Raw genomic sequence first — 19,670 nt, 5'->3', positions numbered from 1 at the left:
TGCCTACCACAGTGTACATGCGGAGGTCAGAGGGCAACTTTGTGGGATCATTTCTCTTCTTCTGTCTCTGTGTGAGCTCTGGGGATCAAACTCAGGTCATCAGAGTTGGGCAGCAAGCACATCTCTCCAGCCTGTATTGCAGATACTTTAAAAGATACTTGAGCTGGAAAGACAGTCCCCACCTCTATACTGCGCTTATTGCATGCAAAGGGACCACAGCAGAAAGGGTCATTTGTTTTAGCAATCCAAGCAACTCTCCAAATATGAAAATAAAAAATATGTTCATTTTGTAAACCACACTTTTCAGGAAGAGATGATCATTCATAGTAGTGAGAATTCTTTATGTTCGTTTGAGTGTCTAGTTGCAGCAAAAGGTACCTAATTTTGTTTGTTTGTGTGGGTTTGTTGTTACTGAAGACAGACTCTCTCTATGTATGGAATTCATTGTGTAGGCCAGGCTAGACTCAAATTCAAGATCTGCCTGCTTCTACCTCCCGAGTAGAAAAAGACATGTGTTATCACACCCAGTTCTGATGTTTTTAAAGTAATAAGCTTATGTTATATGACTGCCCTCAATGCTATTTTTTACATTAATTCAATAATTCTGATTCTGTTTTGTAAGATCGACTGTTTAGATAAATCCTTTATTGTCTGCAATAGGGCCGTTAACCGAATTTGAGGAGATAGAGTGGTCTGAATTTTGGGGAGATACAGATATTAAAAAGCACATTTATGAAGACTTTGATGAGCTGCTCTTAAGAATGAATGTGTTAGCTACTAAAAAACTTGCTGACAAACCCCAAGAAATGGAAGATCAAAATCTTCCACAACAGCAGAAAGAGACAAGTGCCGACCAAGAACCATCCCCCGAGTCAGCCACAGAGCCAGGAACACAGCTGGCTTCAGAACAGGGAAGCAGCAGAGAACAGAAACCCGACAGAGAGTCACTTACAGGACAAGAACAGGACAAAGGGTTACACAAATCATCCGTTTCAGGACAAGGATCTCCCAGAGCATCAGCAGTAGAGCCAAGATTACAAAGGGGGTCAGTTGCAGAGCAAGGTTCCCGCAAAAGCTCAGCGGTAGAACAAACACAGCAGAGGGAGTCAGTTGCAGAGCAGGAGTCCCGCAAAAGCTCGGCATCAGAACAAGAGCCACAGACAGGACAAGACTCAAACAGAGAATCGGTGTCAGAACAAGAACCGCGAAGAGGGTCAGTTACAGAGGAAGAAGGATCACAGAGAGGGTCACTTTCAGAACCTGTGCAACGCAGAACATCAGTAACAGGACAACGCAGAAAATCATCTGCAGATACGGGGTCTCGTAGGGGTTCAGAAGCCGGATCGCACAAAGGATCAGGGGTAGAACAAGGACAGCGCAAAGGATCTGGAGGTCAGCGCAAAGGGTCAGCAGGACGCAAAATGTCGTCTTCGGAGTATGAATCACACAACGAGTCCATAACGGAGGAGCCACAGTCTGAGGCAGAGCAAGGACCACCAATAGACACCATTCTAGAAGAACAGGATGCAGACTCAACCTCACAAAAAAGCGACGCCTTAAAGGAAAGTGAAGCCTCGGAATTCGATAAAATGGAATCTCAAGAAGAAAAGTCTTTGCCAGTCATAAATGAGGAGGAACAAGCTGCCATGGATTCCCAACAGGGTGAGGAAGTTCCCACGTACAGCAAAGATGATCGTCCGCCAGGGAGCAGCGAAAAAGATCACCTTCCAGGTAGTTATCTAGTTCTATCAAATCAGCTTTAGGTTTTCTATAGCGACCGTTAAAAAATCTTTTCAGAAAGCACTCATTAAGTTAGTGCCTCTGCTGGCATATCTTATCATGTAAGCCGCAGGTGTATTTTCCTGCTCAGCACTTGAGCCTAGACTTTGAACGCTCAATAAGATGAAAACCAGAGCGCTTATTAATAATTTGCCTGGAATTTCATTCATACGAAAAGTCCATCAATATGAAATCTAGAAATATTTTAATGTTTTTTTTGAAAGCAGAAACATTTTGGTTCTAAATGCAAGTCATTTTTAATTTTTCTTTTATTTATACAACAAATGGGCCAGGAATGGTGGCATATGCCTTTAATCTTCACATTCAGGAGGCAGATGAAACTGAATTGCTGCAAGCTGGAGGCCAACCTGGTCTACATAGTGAAGGCCAGGCCAGTTAAGGTTATATAGAAAGACCCTGTCTCAGAAAAACAAACACGCAAACAGTATTTTACTTCTTTCATTTTTGCGTTTTTCTATAAGAGTTTCCAAAAACCTATATTTCAGACAAAAAACACTGAATTTTAACTATTTTAAAGTATTTTTAAATTTTATGTGTATGGGTGTTTTGCTTGTATACATGTTGGCACTATATATGCAGTACTCACAGAGGCCAAAAGAGGGCGTGAGAGCCTCTGGAACTGGAGTTTCAGATGCTTGTGAGACACCTTTTGGGAGCTGGGAACAGAAAGTAGACCCTCTTCAAGCACAAGAGCTCTTAAATGGCTAAGCCATCTCTCCAACGCCCTGATTTTCAATATGTTTTCATCTCATTGGTTAAAATTCAGACATCTAGTAACACTTTGCTATAAGAGAGGCTGGGAAATACAACCTCACTTTGTATAGCCAAACAAACAGCTTTTGCCCCAGCCTTTCTCAACAATTAAAATTATTAAGTGATTTTATTTTGGTTGATTATGACACACACACATACATGGGAAGGTCTTGGAGTTTTGGGTTGTTATGCATGCAAAGAATTTGTCCCATAGGAATTTTCTTTTCTCCTGTGTGTGTGTGTGTGCACGCACACACACGTGCTCGCATGCACATACATACATGTACACATGTTACAGTACACGTGTGAAGGTCAGAGGAAAACTTTCAGGAGTCAGATCTTTCCTTCTACCCTGCCAACCCTTGGGGCTAAACTCAGGTCGTTGGATTTGACAGCAAGAACGTTTACCCACTAAGCCGTCACACCAGCCTTATCTTGTTCTTTTATTCCCATTAGAAACTTCAAAAAAGGACTCTCAGAAAGACAAAGCCTGTGACCCGAAGCCCCAACATATAGAAGGAAAACAGTGGTCAGGTAGCTGCTCCCTTAGCTCTCCTTTCCTTTGTGCCTGAGAGGAAAAGCACGGCCAAGGTGAAATGAAATGGGCTGTGTGGTGGAACGTGTTTTCACAGGAGAATTCTCCATCTTTGACTGGAACATGAAGCATGTCCAATCTGAAGATGAGGAGCAGGCAAAACTGATCTATGCTGACTCCAGATTCACAGGTACATGTGAAGAAAGACATGTGAGGAAACACAGGTGATAGTCCATACGTGACTCTAGTTCACCACTGTGCCCGCTGGTGAAGGCTGGGTTGAACTAGGACATACTGATGTCCTTACACCGTCTCGTCCCTGGGAACTGACAAAGCTGGAGTAAAGATGGGCGTTTGGGTGGTGGTAAGCTTTTGGTGGTGGCATATACTATCGGTGAATGTTCTCAGGCTTTAAACTGCTGGCATGGGTATACTTTATTTTTAACTGTTGCATAACCTAATGCTGCTTTAAAGACATGATCCAAACATACAAAAGGAATCACATAGTAGAAATTAGAACTCAATTAAAAATATATTTATTTTCCTAGTAGATCTACACCCAAACATGTGAGACAGGTGAGTCTGTCTTTGATGTGGGATTACCCTCTGTATGCTGTGAATACCATTGGTTAATAAAGAAGCTGTTTTGGGCCTGTGATAGGGTAGAGCAGAGCTAGGCAGGGGAGACTAAACTGAATGCTGGGAGAAAGGAGGGTGGAGTCAAGGGAGAAGCCATGTAGCCCTGCCAGAGATAGACACACCAGAACCTTGTCAGTAGGCCACAACCTCGTGGTAAAATATAAAATACTGGAAATGGGTTAATACTAGATATAAGAGCTATCCAGCAATACACTTACGTGATTGGCCAAGCAGTGATTTAAATAATATAGTTTCTGTGTGATTATTTTGGGAGTCTGGGCAGCCAGGAAGATAAACAAGCAGCTTCATACAGCATGTATTATTTATGAAAACTTAACAAAGAAAAAAACTATTGAACTGACGGAAGAGCAATTCTTAGCTCTCAGGTAATCCATGTCTTGGCTATGATTATTTCAGGTAATCTCATATTTTTTAAATGCTGTTTTATTATTTTCTCCATCACTTTAAGTGGTAGATCTAATCATAATTAGATCAAGATTATTTTCTACATGCAATCTTTTGTCATTTAAGCCTAAATCAAATAGTAAACTTTGTTTTCAATTTAATTAGTTAATTAACTGATTGGTATTTGTGTGTGTGTGATTTATGCATGCTTGTGCACTATGTATGGGTGCAGGCATCTATGTTTCTGTGGGAAGCAAAGATTGATTTATCTCTTTCTGTTGCTGACACCTTACTATTTTATAGATAAGATCTTTGATGGACCCTGGAGCTTGCTAGTTCACCTACACTGGTTGTTGAGCATTTCCTCAGGATCTGCCTGTCAACACCACACGGCACTGGGATTACAGGCACACGCTCCTGCACCCAGGTTTTACATGGATCTAAACCCAGCTTTCTCATGGTTGCTTGGCAAAGCCCTTTACCCACAGAACCATTTCCCAGGGCAGAAATAACACACCATCTGTCCCCAAAATATTTTAATGACCAAGCATAGCATTTGTCAAATTCCTGTGAGTGGCAAGTTCATGTTCTTCATCTATGTCCACTTTTATTGGCAATGTTTTTAAAATCTCATGAGTAATCATTTCTGAGTTACATCAGATCCCACAGAGACGGCATAAGGGCATGAGAGATTGAATCAATGAATAAATGAAGCAGGAAGCAGTCAGAAATGATTACTCATGAGATTTTAAAAATTTTATGAAAAATTACTTAATGTTGTCACAGTGCTCTCCAAGACAAATATATTAGCTGACACCCCCAGGGAGAGGAGCTGGTGTGTAGCATTTATTAATGTACATAAGTGGGAAGTCCAGGATGTAGCTGGCTTTATGGGTACCCAGTTCCAACAGCGGACAGCATCTCTCAGCCATATTCTCTGTGTCCATTTTCGGCAGTTGTCTTCACATTGTCTCGAAAATGGCCACAGGAGCATCTATGTATCACATTTTACTAATTCAGCAATTAGAACACAAAACAAAATTTTCCCTAGTGGTTCTCAAAATAATGCTGAAGCTAATTCTCTTGGCCTATTGTAGGCTGCCCTGTTGTCATACATGAACTTTTGGCCAAACCTTATATCATACGTCCGTGGAACATGGATAGGAGGGCTCTGTGCCGTCCCACTCCTCCCCTAAACTGAAACTGTAAGAGAACTGTTCCCCAAAGAAAACTGTGGCCTGCTGTCGTCATGGATGGAGCATGGGTTCCTGAAAGGCAGAACCAGTGGATGCTGGAGGCAGGGTTTAGCTTGGTGACACTGTCCATATCTGGGATGAGTAACGCCTGTATTCCAATCCCCTGCTCCAGAACAAAGCGAAGGCGGATTTCTGCCACGGCAGGGACTTAGAGAAGCATTTACTTTACTGTCTGATGCATTTCTCTGCTTTGCAGACCTCCATGCAATTATTAGGAATACTCAGACTTACAAGGAGATAAAAGGGAGGAGTGCCTTCGATGGAGTGTCCCTCAATCTGGTACAGTTTGTGCAGCTCCTCCAGACATTCGTCGGTGAAGATACCCCCCTGAGTGTCAGCCAGAGTCTCACCTCCTTTTTTCAGAAGAACTATTTTGAAACAAAACAAGAGAAAATGAAAGCCTTAGAACAGGTGGGTAATATTATAGCCATAAATCTCCCAACTTCAGTTGCTCCTAGTACACTCTCTTTAAAAATGTACGACCAAGTGTCCCACTTTTATTTCCGCCAGCATAGCCACTAAATACCATTTTGATTGTCAAGATCACACTCCAGAGAATGCACTTTCCTAAAGATGATTTGATTGCTTCTGACAAGCGATGGCTCAGGGTGCAGCTTTGTTTCTGTTCTCTGAAGCCCGAGGTGCAGATAGATGTAGATGGGACAGTGTGTGCGTACTGGCTGCCGTGTGAGCAGAGATGTATGCCAATGCATAGACTTTAGGGATATGTTGATGCCTTGAGTACGTATCTGTGTTCATGGACCCCCCAGTGGCACACATTCCTAAGGACTTACTGCCTTCTTGAGTGATAAGTACTCACACGCACACACATCGCCTTAAGTGAGCAGCTTACGCTGTCTCGTGGGAAATGTAGGACCTAGTCCCACTGAGTTTATTCAAGGCTTGATATCCCTTTGGCCTCCTCAATTGCCACCCCCTTCCCTAAGCCAGAAGATACTTATTTACTCTGTGTGTGTGTGTGTGTGTGTGTGTGTGTGCACGAATCTAAATGTCTATGAGGATCAGAGGCTTTGGACCCCCTGCAGCTACAGTTATGGCAGTTGTGAGCGGTCAGATGTGGGTGCTGGGAACCTGATGTGGAATGTGGATCTTCTGAAAGAACAGCAGGATGTGCTCTCAAAAGTGTATTACCCTTTCTAATCCAGTGTTTTGGTCTTGTACAGCAAATTCCAGTGTGTTTTTGGTTGAGAAGTGAAACAGGGAAATGGCAATTGGGGCATTAAAATCAGACTCTGCATTTTCTTCTAATATCTCAGCACCAAAGCAAAGCTGTTTCTAAAAAAAAAAAAAAAAAAATAGAGTGAGATGCTACACTTCCTTTAGATGCAACGCGCCTGCCACCACAATAAAGACTGTATCTCCCGTGCTTATTTTCCCATTCATGTTCTAGGCTAGACAAAACGCTTTCCGAATCCGACGGGTGCTTCTTCTAGAAGCCCTCTTTCAGAAGTGGGACAATGATGGCTCAGGCTTTCTGAATCTGAATGAAGTTGATGATCTCTTGTACACATATAAGGAGGGGATGGAGAAAGAATCTATGAAGAAAGGTAAAATATTAGCATCTTCCTGTTTAAGTTGCAGTAAGAACTTTCAGTTTCTCATCTCTGTGCCATATACACAAAGGCAGAAACGAGCATTCGAGGTGGAGAGTGACTCGGTTGGTAAAGTTCTTGTTATAGGAGCTTAGGCTCTGAATTTGGATCTCAGCATCTGCATAAAAGTCAGGCACCTCGCCGGGCGGTGGTGGCGCACGCCTTTAATCCCAGCACTTGGGAGGCAGAGGCAGGCGGATCTCTGTGAGTTCGAGACCAGCCTGGTCTACAAGAGCTAGTTCCAGGACAGGCTCCAAAACCACAGAGAAACCCTGTCTCGAAAAACCAAAAAAAAAAAAAAAAAAAAAAAGTCAGGCACCTCAGCACTGGGAAGGCAGAGACCCAAGGATCCCTGGAGCATAGTGGTCAGCCAGTCAGCCCAGCTAAATCAGTGACCAGGTTCAGTGGGTGACCCTGTCTTGAAAATAAAGTAGGAAACAATATAGGAAGATAGCCAGCATCAATCTCTGGCCTTCACATGCACTCATAAATATATATATATATATATATATATATATATAACACATACACGCACACACGCACACACATGCAGATGTATGCACGTTAGCTGTTCCAAACTTGCTGAAACATTTAATTTTTTTTCTCCTTTCAATCCTGGGATTGAATTTACAGCCTTATGTATGATGGCCAAGCACTCTGAACTGCATCTTTCTATCCCTTTCTTTAGTTTTAAGTTTTTATTTTTTTTTTCTTTCTTCGAAACAGGGTTTCTCTGTGTAGCCCTGGCCATCCTGGAATTCACTCTGTAGACCAGGCTGGCCTTGAACTCAGAGATAACCACCTGCCTCTGCCTCCTGAGTGCAGTGATTAAACATGTGCACCACCACCAGCCAGCCATTTAAAAAAAAAAAAAACACTTAAAATGTTTTATTAAGCTTTCCAGGCTGGTTTTAAACTGACTGTTTAGTCTAGGACAACCTTGAACTTTCAATCCTCCTGCCTCAGCCCACTGAGTAACTGGGATTGCAGGCCTATACCACCAGACCCAGAAGTTCAGAGCTATTAAATGGGAATCAGTTGAGCACCAGCGTGTGCTGACGAATAGGAACATGTGTGTGCTCCAGAGGGGAGCACGCTGCAGAGTGTATTGAGCCCAGCCCTTGAGCCCTGGCACATTCTGTCTGTGAACTGATTTCTTTCACTTCTAAGGCTAACAATTCCCAAACCTGCAGCATCATTGCCTGAATTCATAGTTTCCCTGCTTTTCTAAGTTCTAAACTATCAAGTCTGGCTGGGTCTAAAGTTCCTCTTTGGTATGCTAATTCTTTATTCTCTTTAATGATTCTTTTGGGGCGTGGTTTTGAGACAGGGTTTCTCTGTGTAGCAATGGCTGTCCTGGAAGTCTCCCTGTAGACCAGGCTGGTCTTGAACTCACAGAGATCCACCTGCCTCTGCCTCTGCCTCTGCCTTCCATCCAAGCGTGTGCCACCACTACCCAGCCTCTTTACTGATCTTTTTCCTCTTCCTTTTCTTCTTCTTTTTTTTTCTTATATTTTTACTTCTTCGAGCTGACATAAAACTACTGTTGTTTTCTAGAAAACTGTAAGCTGGTTGTTTATAGTGTGCTCTTCCCGCAGGTTTGTCTGACGTTTCCTTGTGGTTAAACCCAGGTTATTTATCTTTTGGCAGGATCCGAACACATAATCAATATTTCATTCTTATTGAACTCTATTAGAAACCCTATGCTGATAACATTAATCAATTGATTACAGCGATATATGCTGGGCTGGATATATACCCAGTAAGTAGTGTACTTGCCCACAGGCACAAAGCTCTGAGTTTGATTCCCAGCACTTCATAAACTAGGTTTTATGGTACACATCTGTAGAATCAGGCTGGTCTCAGCTACACAGCAAGCTCAAGGCTAATCGGGGATACATGATAACTCTCAGAACAACGTTTTTCTGTTGAGCCCTTCTACTTTAAAGTCACTTTTTTCTGTTTATGAGTAGTATTTTGTAAATGCGCTTTGAACCTTTATAAAAGTTTTTCTCCTCTGTCCACCCTTTGTTTATAATAGTATGCAGCAGTTTCTTGTGGCTATAATCCAATCTTATCATTGTTTTCATGCTCATATTGACCCAGATTTAGTCCTTTGTGTCTGGCTTCCATGTCCTCTCGTCTCTCCCACTCTCAACTCTGTATTATGAAAATGCTCAGATGAACAGCCAGTCTGAAAGAATCTTGTGGTGAGGCCCCATACGCCCACAGCCTAGGCTCGACCATCGACACTTTCCCATGGCTTCTCGTGTCTCTGTTGACTCCTTATCTTTCCATCTATTTCTGGTATTTTTGATTCATCTTAAAGTGAAATGTACACTTCTACCTGAATACGCAGGTATGCATGTACTTCCCACAAAATTAGGTGTGTAAATTTTAAGTGTAAATGCGTGAGCAGGGTAGTTCGCGCTTCTTAGGAGAGATAGAACAAAAAGCTCCTCCATGTCCTTTACCCATGAAGTCCCACAGCCCAGTTCCCAAGGCGACCACTGAGGGTTTTTCTGCCATAATTTCTAGAGCCTCATGAGAGCAGAATCATATGAGACACACTCTTTTAGGTGAGGCTTCTTTGCACTCAGCATGATTTTTCTTGAGATTCTTAGACGTTGAGGGTTTCTGAACCACCGTGCAGGTAGGTATTTTCTCTTTTTAAAGGAATGTAGACGGTTCTGTCTAGCATGTTAATGTCTCCATCGTTCTTGAGCACTCCTTGGCTTTCTGATATGAGATCTTCCGGGTACATCCTATGCTTCGCCTGTTTCCATCCTGAATAATCAGCTTCCCCAGGAACTACCTTAGCTTTTTTTTTTTTTTAATTGAAGGGTAGTGTTTAGAAGTCAGGATGTGAGTCACACACGTGCTCACTTCTCCGAAGGCCCTATTCTCTGGTTTCTCAGGAGACAGGGGTAGTTCAGAGTACAGCTAGGTTTTGGGGTTCAAATTCTGACATTAGGAGGTGTCCAGTTCTCCCCTTATTCTCTTGCTCTCAGCCCAGCCCTCTCTCTTCTCTGTTTTGGTCCTGCTGTCATACAACCCTTTTCTTTGTGATAAGCAGGTTCAGACTCACATTATCTCAGGACCATTCAAGTCAACAGGGATAAAATGGAATATCCTCCACCTAATCACTCAAGCAAAAAAGTCTGACATTCAGACATAATGGCAAACACCTTTAACCCTAGTGCCCAGGAGTTCAAGTCCAGCCTAGTCTATGCAGCAAGTTCCAGGCTATCCAGGACTGAATAGTGAGATTCTAAAAAAAAGTCCTGGTGTCATACTACACTAAACCAGCCACTCTGACTAGAGGCACAGAATGCCCTGGCTGGTATGACCCTGGAGTGCATGTTCTACCTCTAAAACTACAATGGATCCCACTCAAACCCACGAGCAGCGATGAAAGGAGAGCGGTTTCCCCAAGGCAAAATCCTAACTACAAACACTAGGAGGAAATCAGTGGATGCTCAAGAGCTAAAAATCAACGCCTGCTTAACTACGGAAGTAAGAGCTCACACATGACAAAACCAACGACTGCTTAACTACGGAAGTAAGAGCTCACACATGACAAAACCAACGACTGCTTAACTACGGAAGTAAGAGCTCACACATGACAAAACGACTGCAGGTTCAGGCAGTGCTTCTTAATTGTCAAGTAAACGGTATTGAATGGATGTTCTCATCATTAAAGGGAAGGACAAAGCACAGGGAAGACATTTTGAGAGAAAAGCTAGGACCCACTTTAGAAGGAAGGGGCATGTGCCCTATCAGTTACTCTCCTCTGCTGTGACAGAAATACGTAATCAAAGCAGCGTACAGAAGGGAGGGTTTATTTTGACTCTCAATTTGGGGCATGGGCCATCATGGTGAGGGAAAGTGTGGCATCAGGAGAGGGAGGTAGCTGGCACATTGCCATTGCTGCCACAGTCAGGAAGCGAACAGGGGTGCGTGCTGGAACTCAGCTCACTTTCTCTTTTTTCTTTAGCTCAAGGAATGTACTCTGCCACCTCAATTAACCCAATCTAAAAACTCTCTCACAGATAGGCCCAGAGATTTGTTACCAAGGTAATTATTGATCCTATCAGGTTAGCAGTCATTATAAGCCATCACATCTGTTTGACTTGTTAATGTATAATAAATGTCAAAATGCTTTCATAGATACACCAGGAGACATGACCCAAAATGCTTATAATGCAGCTTCTAGGAGTGAAATATTAAAAATACATGAAATGCATATTGCCAGGAGAACAAATAATCAATGATGTTTCACTCACATAATGAATACAGTGGCTAAGATGAACGAGTCAAAGCTACACAAATAACATGATGGGCTTGGTAATTTAATGTTGAATGAAAAAACAAGTCCAGGGGCTGCAGAGTCAGGGACTGGAGAGTCCTGGGGCTGGAGAGTCCAGGGGCTGCAGAGTCCAGGGGCTGGAGAGTCCTGAGGCTGGAGAGTCCTGGGGCTGGAGAGTCAGGGACTGCAGAGTCAGGGGCTGGAGAGTCAGGGGCTGGAGAGTCAGGGGCTGGAGAGTCAGGGGCTGGAGAGTCCAGGGGCTGCAGAGTCAGGGGCTGGAGAGTCCTGGGGCTGGAGAGTCCAGGGGCTGCAGAGTCCAGGGGCTGGAGAGTCCTGGGGCTGGAGAGTCAGGGGCTGGAGAGTCAGGGGCTGGAGAGTCCAGGGGCTGCAGAGTCAGGGGCCGGAGAGTCAGGGGCCGGAGAGTCAGGGGCCGGAGAGTCCAGGGGCCGGAGAGTCCAGGGGCCGGAGAGTCCAGGGGCCGGAGAGTCCAGGGGCCGGAGAGTCCAGGGGCTGGAGAGTCCTGAGCCTGGAGAGTCCTAGACTGGACTTAGTTTTTATTTTTTATGTCTATGGGCATTTTTACATATATATGCATATACACCATATACATGCCTTGTGCCCTTGGAGGACCTAAGAGGGTGTCAGGTCCTCTGAAACTGGAGATACAGATGGTTGTGGTTGTGAGATGCCATGTGGGTACTGGGAATCAAATCTGGGTCCTCTGGAAGAGCAGCCAGTACTCTTAAACTTCTGAGCTATTTCTCTAGCCCCTTGCTAAAAAAAAAAAAAAAAAAAAAAAAAAAAAAAAAAAAAAAAAAAAAAAAAAAAAAAAAGCAGTGGGAGTGGGGGCTGTCTCTGACTCTTTTGCCTGCTTTTGGGACCCTTTTCCTCCTACTTGGTTGCTTTATCCAGACTTATTTTGAGGGGAGGGGCCTAGTTTCATTGCACCTTGATAAGCATGTTTGGTGGCTATCCCCAGGAGGCCTGCCCTTTTTTGAAGGAGTAGATCTGGGGTATAGGACAGGTGGTAGGGAGGGACTAGGAGGAGAAGAAGGAGGGGAAACTATGACCGGAATATAATATATGGTAGAACAATAGCTTTTTAAAAGTGTGGATGCAGATATATGCAAGCCGTGGTCAGGAACTATGAGCAGGAGAGAATACCATTCTTTGATGGTACGGAGAGCAGGTATGATTTGAAGCTAGGCTAGATTCAAGAGGGAACTTGAATCATGGAATTGCATAATGCAAGCTGTGTGGGTTGCTTTAGTTTGGCCTTTTGAGAAAAACAAGATCATCTCAGGCAGCCCAGACTGTTTCCAAAACCTCAAGCTCTTTCTGCTCTAGCCTACTAAATCCTGGAACGTATAAGCACTGTGTGCTCTGTGTGTATGTGTGTGTGTGTGTGTGTATGGTGTATGTGTGTGTATATGTGTGTATGGTGTGTATGTGTGATGTGTATATGTGCTTATGGTATTATATGTGTGTGTGATGTGTATTGTGTGTAGTGTGTGGTGTGTGTATTTGTGTGTGGTGTGTATGTGTGTGTGATATAATGTGTATGTGTGTGTGGTGTATGTGTGTTGTATATGTATGTGTGTTTGTGGTATTATATGTGTGTGTTGTGTGTGATGTGTATATGTGTGTTTGTGGTACTATATGTGTGTATTTTGTGTGTGTGTGGTGTGTGTATTTGTGTGTGGTGTGTATGTGTGTGTGATATCATGTGTATGTGTGTGTGGTATATGTGTGTTGTATATGTATGTGTGTTTGTGGTATTATATGTGTGTTGTGTGTGATGTGTATATGTGTGTTTGTGGTACTATATGTGTGTATTTTGTGTATGTGTGTGGTGTGTGTATTTGTGTGGTGTGTGTATGTGTATTTGTGGCATTATGTGTGTGTGTACTGTGTGTGTTGTATGTGTGTGGTGTGTGTATGTGCATTTGTGGTATTATATGTGTGGGGGGTGTGTGTGTGTGTGTGGTATTGTGTGTCCTGGATAATGAACCCAGGGCTCTGTGGATACTAGTCGAGTCCACTACCCTTGAGACATAGTCCTAGCCCAACAGGTCGTGTTTTTAGTTTTAAAAATATGTATGAATCATTTACTATTAGTAAGCCTACTATAAAGTGATAAAATCTATTTGGGGTTATAAAAGTAGGAATGGAAATGAGTGGCCACAAGGGACAGTGCCAAAGAGCAAAAGGATAGGATTGGAAAGACAAACAGTCAGGAGGAGTTACAGTAGGCTCTAGGAATTCACCTGGCTGGAGGTAGAATTAAGAGCAAACATAGCCAGCATAGCAGTCATACTGAATTCATACAGGAAGCCAGTCTCAGTGCTCAGAAATTCCTTTAATGTACTCACTTATCCATAGAATATACATGTGAGGGCTTCAGCTTTCTCTCAGGTTAATAAACTTTAGTCCATTTTCTGTTTCTCACTTACGTCTTTTAGCTAAACTTCACATCCAATTTCCAAACTCCCATCCTGGTCGTGAAGTCAAATTGTCTTCAAAGCAATTTCAGAGGTACATAGAATTGGTTGTGTCTGAACTCAGGGGCAATGAAGACCAAGTTCTGGACAGTGTTGTGGAATTTCTGATGGGTGCTTTAGAGAGAAGCCACACTGAGGGCCTAAGGAACTGTGCAAGACGGAAATGGCTACATCAGATCCAACATGCTGCAGAGACAAGTGGGGTGTCCCTGGAGCCAGTGTATACTGAGACCTTTAGGGCCCTCACCCAGGTATGCTTTCTAAAGTAATGTAAGAGGAAATATGTTCTCACAGTATGTGATATTCAGTGGCTACATAGGAGGAACACAGAAAATTTGCTTGGAAAAAAATCACTGAGTGATGCTACAGATGATTTATTTATTACAAAAAATATAAATGACTCAAACCTAAGTGAGGGGCTGAGAATGTAGTTCCATTGCTAGGGTGTCTAACATGTATGGGGCTCTGAGTTCAAACCCTAGCTCTTCGTTAATCCCAGTACTAGAGGGAACATAAAATGGGAGGAGGGAGAGGCTCTGACTGCTAAATCTGCTTAGTCTGCCGTTGTCCAGTCTTGGGAGAGGTGAGACTTCTCTAGTACTTTGGTTGTTTTGCTTTTCTGGTTTTCAGTTGAACCCCAATATCTGTCTCTGGATTTTTATTATTTGTGCTACAAATGATGTCCTGGAAACGTATTTGTTCTGAGAATCAAATATGCCAAGACTAGATAATTTAATGGTAATGAAAAATACCAGTAGGGTGCAGGCTGCATTTACTTTGCATGATGCTTGCAGAATAATTTACCCACCAAGAAAAGAATTTTTAATTATTTAAAGTTTATCTTAACTGTAAAGAGAAACAAAATTATGACGTTTGCAGAAAAATGGAGCATTTTAGAAATATTAAGTGATGTTACCCAGACTCAGAAGAGTAAGAATTGCTTGTTCTCACTCATAAGCAGAGCCTGACTTTTAATAAAGTGTATCTATGAATAAAGGGAATAGTGTTACTCAGAGTTCTATAGAGAAGCCGAACTGACAGTATACACACACACATGCACAAACACATGCACACACGCACACACACATATATACATGTGGGATGGCATACACCTTTAATCCCAGCTTCCAGGAGGCAGAGGCAGGAGGATCTTTGTGAGTTCAAGGCCATCCTGGTCTACACAGTGAGCCCCAGGATTACATAGAAAGAACCTGTCTGTCTCAGACAAAAGATGTGTGTGTGGGGGGAGGGGTATTAGAATGGCTTACAGGCTGTAGTCCAGCTAGTCCAACAATGACTGTCTGCCAATGAAAGGCCTAAGACTCGAGTAGCTGTTTAGTCCATGAGGCTGGATGTCTCAACTGGTCTTCAGTTTCCACTGGAATCCCGGAGAAATAGACTCCAATACCAGTGAAGGAATGACTCTTGCCAGCGAGAGTGAGAGCAAGCAGGCAGAGAACAATGCTTTGTTTTTCCATGTCATTTATAGGCTGCCCCCAGAAGTTGTGGTCAAGAGTTAAGCTAGATCTTCCTCAAAGGATCCAGATTTAGGGTGGGTCTCCCCCCCCCAATTAAACCAAGAAAAATCCTTCACAGGTGTACCCAGCATCTTACGTTTTGGTTAATTTGAGATGTAGTCAAGTTAACATCAAGAATAGTCACCACAGAAATGAATACCGACTGTGAAACTAAATGAGAGACCATGAGACGGGAACAAGAAGTGTTGAGGAGAGAGAGGCGAATGCAAAGGGTCACATGCAGCATGAAAACAGAAAGGAGGCCATGGGGGTGGGGGAGGAAAGAGTGAGGGAAAGAAGGAAGAACATAAACAGACTTGGATGCATGCCGCAGTGAAACCTAATCTTGTAAGTCTTCGTCTCCGAGAAACTCTTTCCTGAAATGTCCCTGATGAAATCTAGACTGTTAGGAATTCCTTGAGGCTGGAAAATGGCTCAGCTGTTAAGTGCACTTGCCACTCTTGCAGAGGACTCAGCTTCAGTTCCCAGCACCCACCTGGTGACTCACAATCACCTGTAACTCCAGTTCCAGGAGAGCTAATGTTCACTTCTGACCTCTGCTGGCACCAGGCAAGCACATGGAGCACACACATGCATGTAGGCAGAGCAGCCATACACATAACATAAAAATAAAGAAATCTTTTTAGAACTTAGAGCAGATCCTCAGGAGCTTTGCTTTTCCGTTCCTATTGAGGTGAAAGAAGAAAGATGAGTAAGATGGAGGCCTCTCTTGCTGCGCCCGGGGAGTCAATACGCTTTGCTGAGGCCCTCACCTCACTAGGAGTGTGGTTCTAAAGGATCTAAGTTTTGAGCCTTTAATTTCATTAGAGTTAAGAGGTTTTGTTGTGATTTGAATTATGTTTCTTTTTAGTAAAGCAACCTAACTACACAAGTCAGGTTTGAAGGGCAATGTCCTTTTTGCACTGCCCATGACTGGTAATATCTGCATCATTTATTCAATGAAATGATTGGCGCTGGATTCGCAAACAGGCCAGCAAAGGGATTAGGGGATCTCTGTATTAGCCCTTGACAAATACAAATCCATGACCAGAAATATTTTGTCCCAGGATGCTGAGGCTCATGGAAATAAGAAGATCAGTGCTCACATTTCCCTCTTAGAAGAAAACATACTCCTGCCAGAAAGAGGGGACATTCTCTTGAGGAATGTGGCTTGTACCCTAGATGATGCTCCATTTGTACTGAACAAAGTGCTCTACAGGGACATGAAGGGAATCAGGTAAGAACTTGAAGAGTCCATTTCTTTCTCTTCACTTTAAAGATAGGGTCTCATGTACTTCAAGCTGACCTCCAACTCCCTGTACAGTCAAGGCAACCCTTGAACTCCTGATCCTCTTGCCTCTACCTTACAAGTCTGGATTACAGGTTTGTGCCACCATGCCCGGCTCTGGGTATATCTTTCTAAAACAGTTTTTTCCTTTCTGAAGTGAACTGGCTTTGAACCTTAGTGATTTGCTCAAGAGAGAACAGTCTCTAAGTCACCAGCGCTTCCAGAATGGGACCTGATGGGTTTCCAGTCCTAAGTGGTTTTTATTGTTGTTGTATTTTTATCAGTTTATTTATTTTGTGTATATGAGTATTTTGCTAGGATGTCTGTCTGTCTGCGCATCACTTGCATGTCTGGCGCCTGTAGAGGCCAGAAGAGAGTATCAGATCTCCTGAAACTAGAGTTATGAGCTATCATGTGGGTTCTGGGGATTGAACCCAGGTCCTCTTAAGAGAAACAGTGCTCTTAACTGCTGATCCATCACTCAAGCCCCATGATCCTAATTGGTTCTACCAGATCAGTTCTCATTCTGGAAATGGTTCACCGTTTAGGGGCTCGGTTTTACAATGTTGGCTCTATAATTGGGATCCTCTGTTAGAATCTATGGTTGGTTCCTTATTTCTGTTTCTCTTTCGTGGTACTGGAGACTGAACTGCATGCCTCACGCATGTGCCACACACATGGTCTCTACCTTTGAACTACTTCTAGCCCTAAGGTTTATTTTTCATTTTTCCAAGTCAGACCCTCTAAACTGGTGATATCACCTGATCCACCTCCCCTCCATATAATGCTTAGAATTACAGAAGACTATATTTTGTCTTCTGTGTAGTTTAATCTAAAGCCTGTGACTTTTCCCGATCCTTTTTATCCCTTTTCAACAGCTTCACAGTAATGGATGAAGGCAAGCCAATCCATGTCCCACAAGTTCAGCACCATGGGAACGTCTTCTTCTGGAATAATTCCCGCAGTAAGAAGGAGCATAACGGTTCATTCCTGGCTCTGCCTCTTCAGGATGTACATATGAGGATCTTTGGGGTCCTGGCAGTTGACACTCTTCGCGATCCTCATGAAATAAACATCTTCCTACCTCATGAGATCAAATTCTATCAGGTAAGTTAGAAGTCTACAAGAGCAATAGTCAAGAGCTTCTCTGTCTAGAGTCTTCAAAGTCAACCCCAAAGCCGGGAAGGAGAGGAAAGCTGTGAGTAGACCGTGTCACCATGCTTGTTCTGTTGCCCTTATTCTCAGCCTTCTGGCATGTTCCGTATAATTTGTGAAGGACTTGGACACATCCATACTCGAGCCTCTCTGGGAATATTGTTCCTATTTCTCCTAGCACTAGCATAGGAAGAGAAAATGATGCTTTGTAACAGAACTAATGACTAACCCCCTGAGATCCACAAAAGAGGAATGAACATGTAGAAGGGTGTGCTGGGTAGCTTTAACTGTTATCTTGATACAACCAGACTAACTGGGGAGAGAGTCTCCAAGGGGATTATGTAGATTAGGTTAGCCCAGGGGCCTGTCTGTAGAGGTTATCTTGGTTGTTAATTTCTATAGGAAGACCCAACCTATTGTAGGCAGCACCATTCCAAAGGCTGGGATCTGTAGGCAGCACCATTCCAAAGGCTGGGATCTGTAGGCAGCACCATTCAAAGGCTGGGATCTGTAGGCAGCACCATTCAAAGGCTGGGATCTGTAGGCAGCACCATTCAAAGGCTGGGATCTGTAGGCAGCACCATTCAAAGGCTGGGATCTGTAGGCAGCACCATTCAAAGGCTGGGATCTGTAGGCAGCACCATTCAAAGGCTGGGATCTGTAGGCAGCACCATTCAAAGGCAAGGATCTGTAGGCAACACCATTCAAAGGCAGAGGACTCCTGAACAGTGTAGGAGGAAACTAGTTGAGCCTAGCAGCAAGCAAGCGAAGATGCTTAAGTTTATTTTCTTTCCACTCTTGACCATGCATGTGATGCTTTTTCAGCAGTTCTTGACCTTTAACAACTTCTTCCTAACGCTGTGACTCTTTAATACAGGTCCTCATGATGTGGTGACCCTAACCATATATTATTTTCATCCTGCTTCATAACTGAAAATTTGCTACTGTTATGAATCATAGCATAAATGCTTTAGGAGACAGAGGTTTGCCAAAGGGGCCATGCCCCACAGGTTGAGAACCACTGCTTTAGCTGCTTTAAGTTCCTGCCTTGAAGTTCCTGAAGCAACGCACTGTGGTCTGGAGTTAGCCCTCTCTTTCCTAAGTTGTGTCAGGATATTTTTTTCACAGCAGCAAAAATGAAGCTAGGAGAAAGGGATATGTTTGTTTTTATTGTAGTGCTCCCGGGCTGGAGAGATGGCTCAGCGGTTAAGAGCATTGTCTGCTCTTCCAAAGGTCCTGAGTTCAATTCCCAGCAACCACATGGTGGCTCACAATCATCTGTAATGAGGTCTGGTACCCTCTTCTGGCCTTCAGGCATACACGCAGAAAGAATATTGTATACATAATAAATAAATAAATATTTTTTAAAAAAAGAATTCACATATTATAGTGCTCCCTATCAATTCATTTGTTCTCTCCACAAGGGATACAAAATCATGATATGCATCCTTACAGCTCTTGTTTAGTGTTCTAATTTTTGAGGAAAATGAAGAAGCCCAAATCTTTTTTGAGAATTCATGTTTTCAAATTAGACTGTGAAATAGCCGGTATATTTTTATCTAATTTTATGGATAGAAATTGCAATAAAGCTATAGATTTAAAGCCATGGATGCTGTGGTCTGTTGTAAGATTTTTCTTCAGTCCGCCAGCTCACAAATAATAACACAGAGACTTATTAATTAAATATTAAATATTGTATTGATCTATGTTCTATTACATGATGTTACTGCTCTCCCATCTTGAATCTCCTTTTTCCTCTCCATGTCTCTTGATGTTTCTGCCTTACTCCTTCTCAGAGTCCTCTCTGTCCCCAGAAATACTGCTTATTCCTCCTGCCTAGCTATTAGCTGTTCAGATTTTTATTAACACCAATTACAGCAAATATATCTTCACACAGTG

General features: G+C 43.0%; 1 protein-coding gene across 1 annotated transcript in view; it reads left to right on the top strand.

Moving 5' to 3' along the window:
• Positions 1-19,670, top strand: part of Efcab5 (EF-hand calcium binding domain 5) — a 110,655-nt gene that overhangs the window by 63,685 nt on the left and 27,300 nt on the right. The window contains exons 10-17 of the mRNA XM_057773948.1: positions 661-1,707; positions 3,010-3,087; positions 3,186-3,278; positions 5,585-5,799; positions 6,800-6,956; positions 13,773-14,062; positions 16,396-16,565; positions 17,495-17,723. Coding sequence (XP_057629931.1) covers positions 661-1,707; positions 3,010-3,087; positions 3,186-3,278; positions 5,585-5,799; positions 6,800-6,956; positions 13,773-14,062; positions 16,396-16,565; positions 17,495-17,723 — 2,279 coding nt within the window. The remainder of the gene's footprint in view (positions 1-660; positions 1,708-3,009; positions 3,088-3,185; positions 3,279-5,584; positions 5,800-6,799; positions 6,957-13,772; positions 14,063-16,395; positions 16,566-17,494; positions 17,724-19,670) is intronic.

This window comes from Chionomys nivalis, chromosome 7, assembly GCF_950005125.1.
Source record: "Chionomys nivalis chromosome 7, mChiNiv1.1, whole genome shotgun sequence".
NCBI classification, from domain to species: Eukaryota; Metazoa; Chordata; class Mammalia; order Rodentia; family Cricetidae; genus Chionomys; species Chionomys nivalis.
The sequence above is the reverse complement of the archived record's forward strand: the minus strand, read 5'-3'. Positions and strand labels throughout refer to the sequence as shown.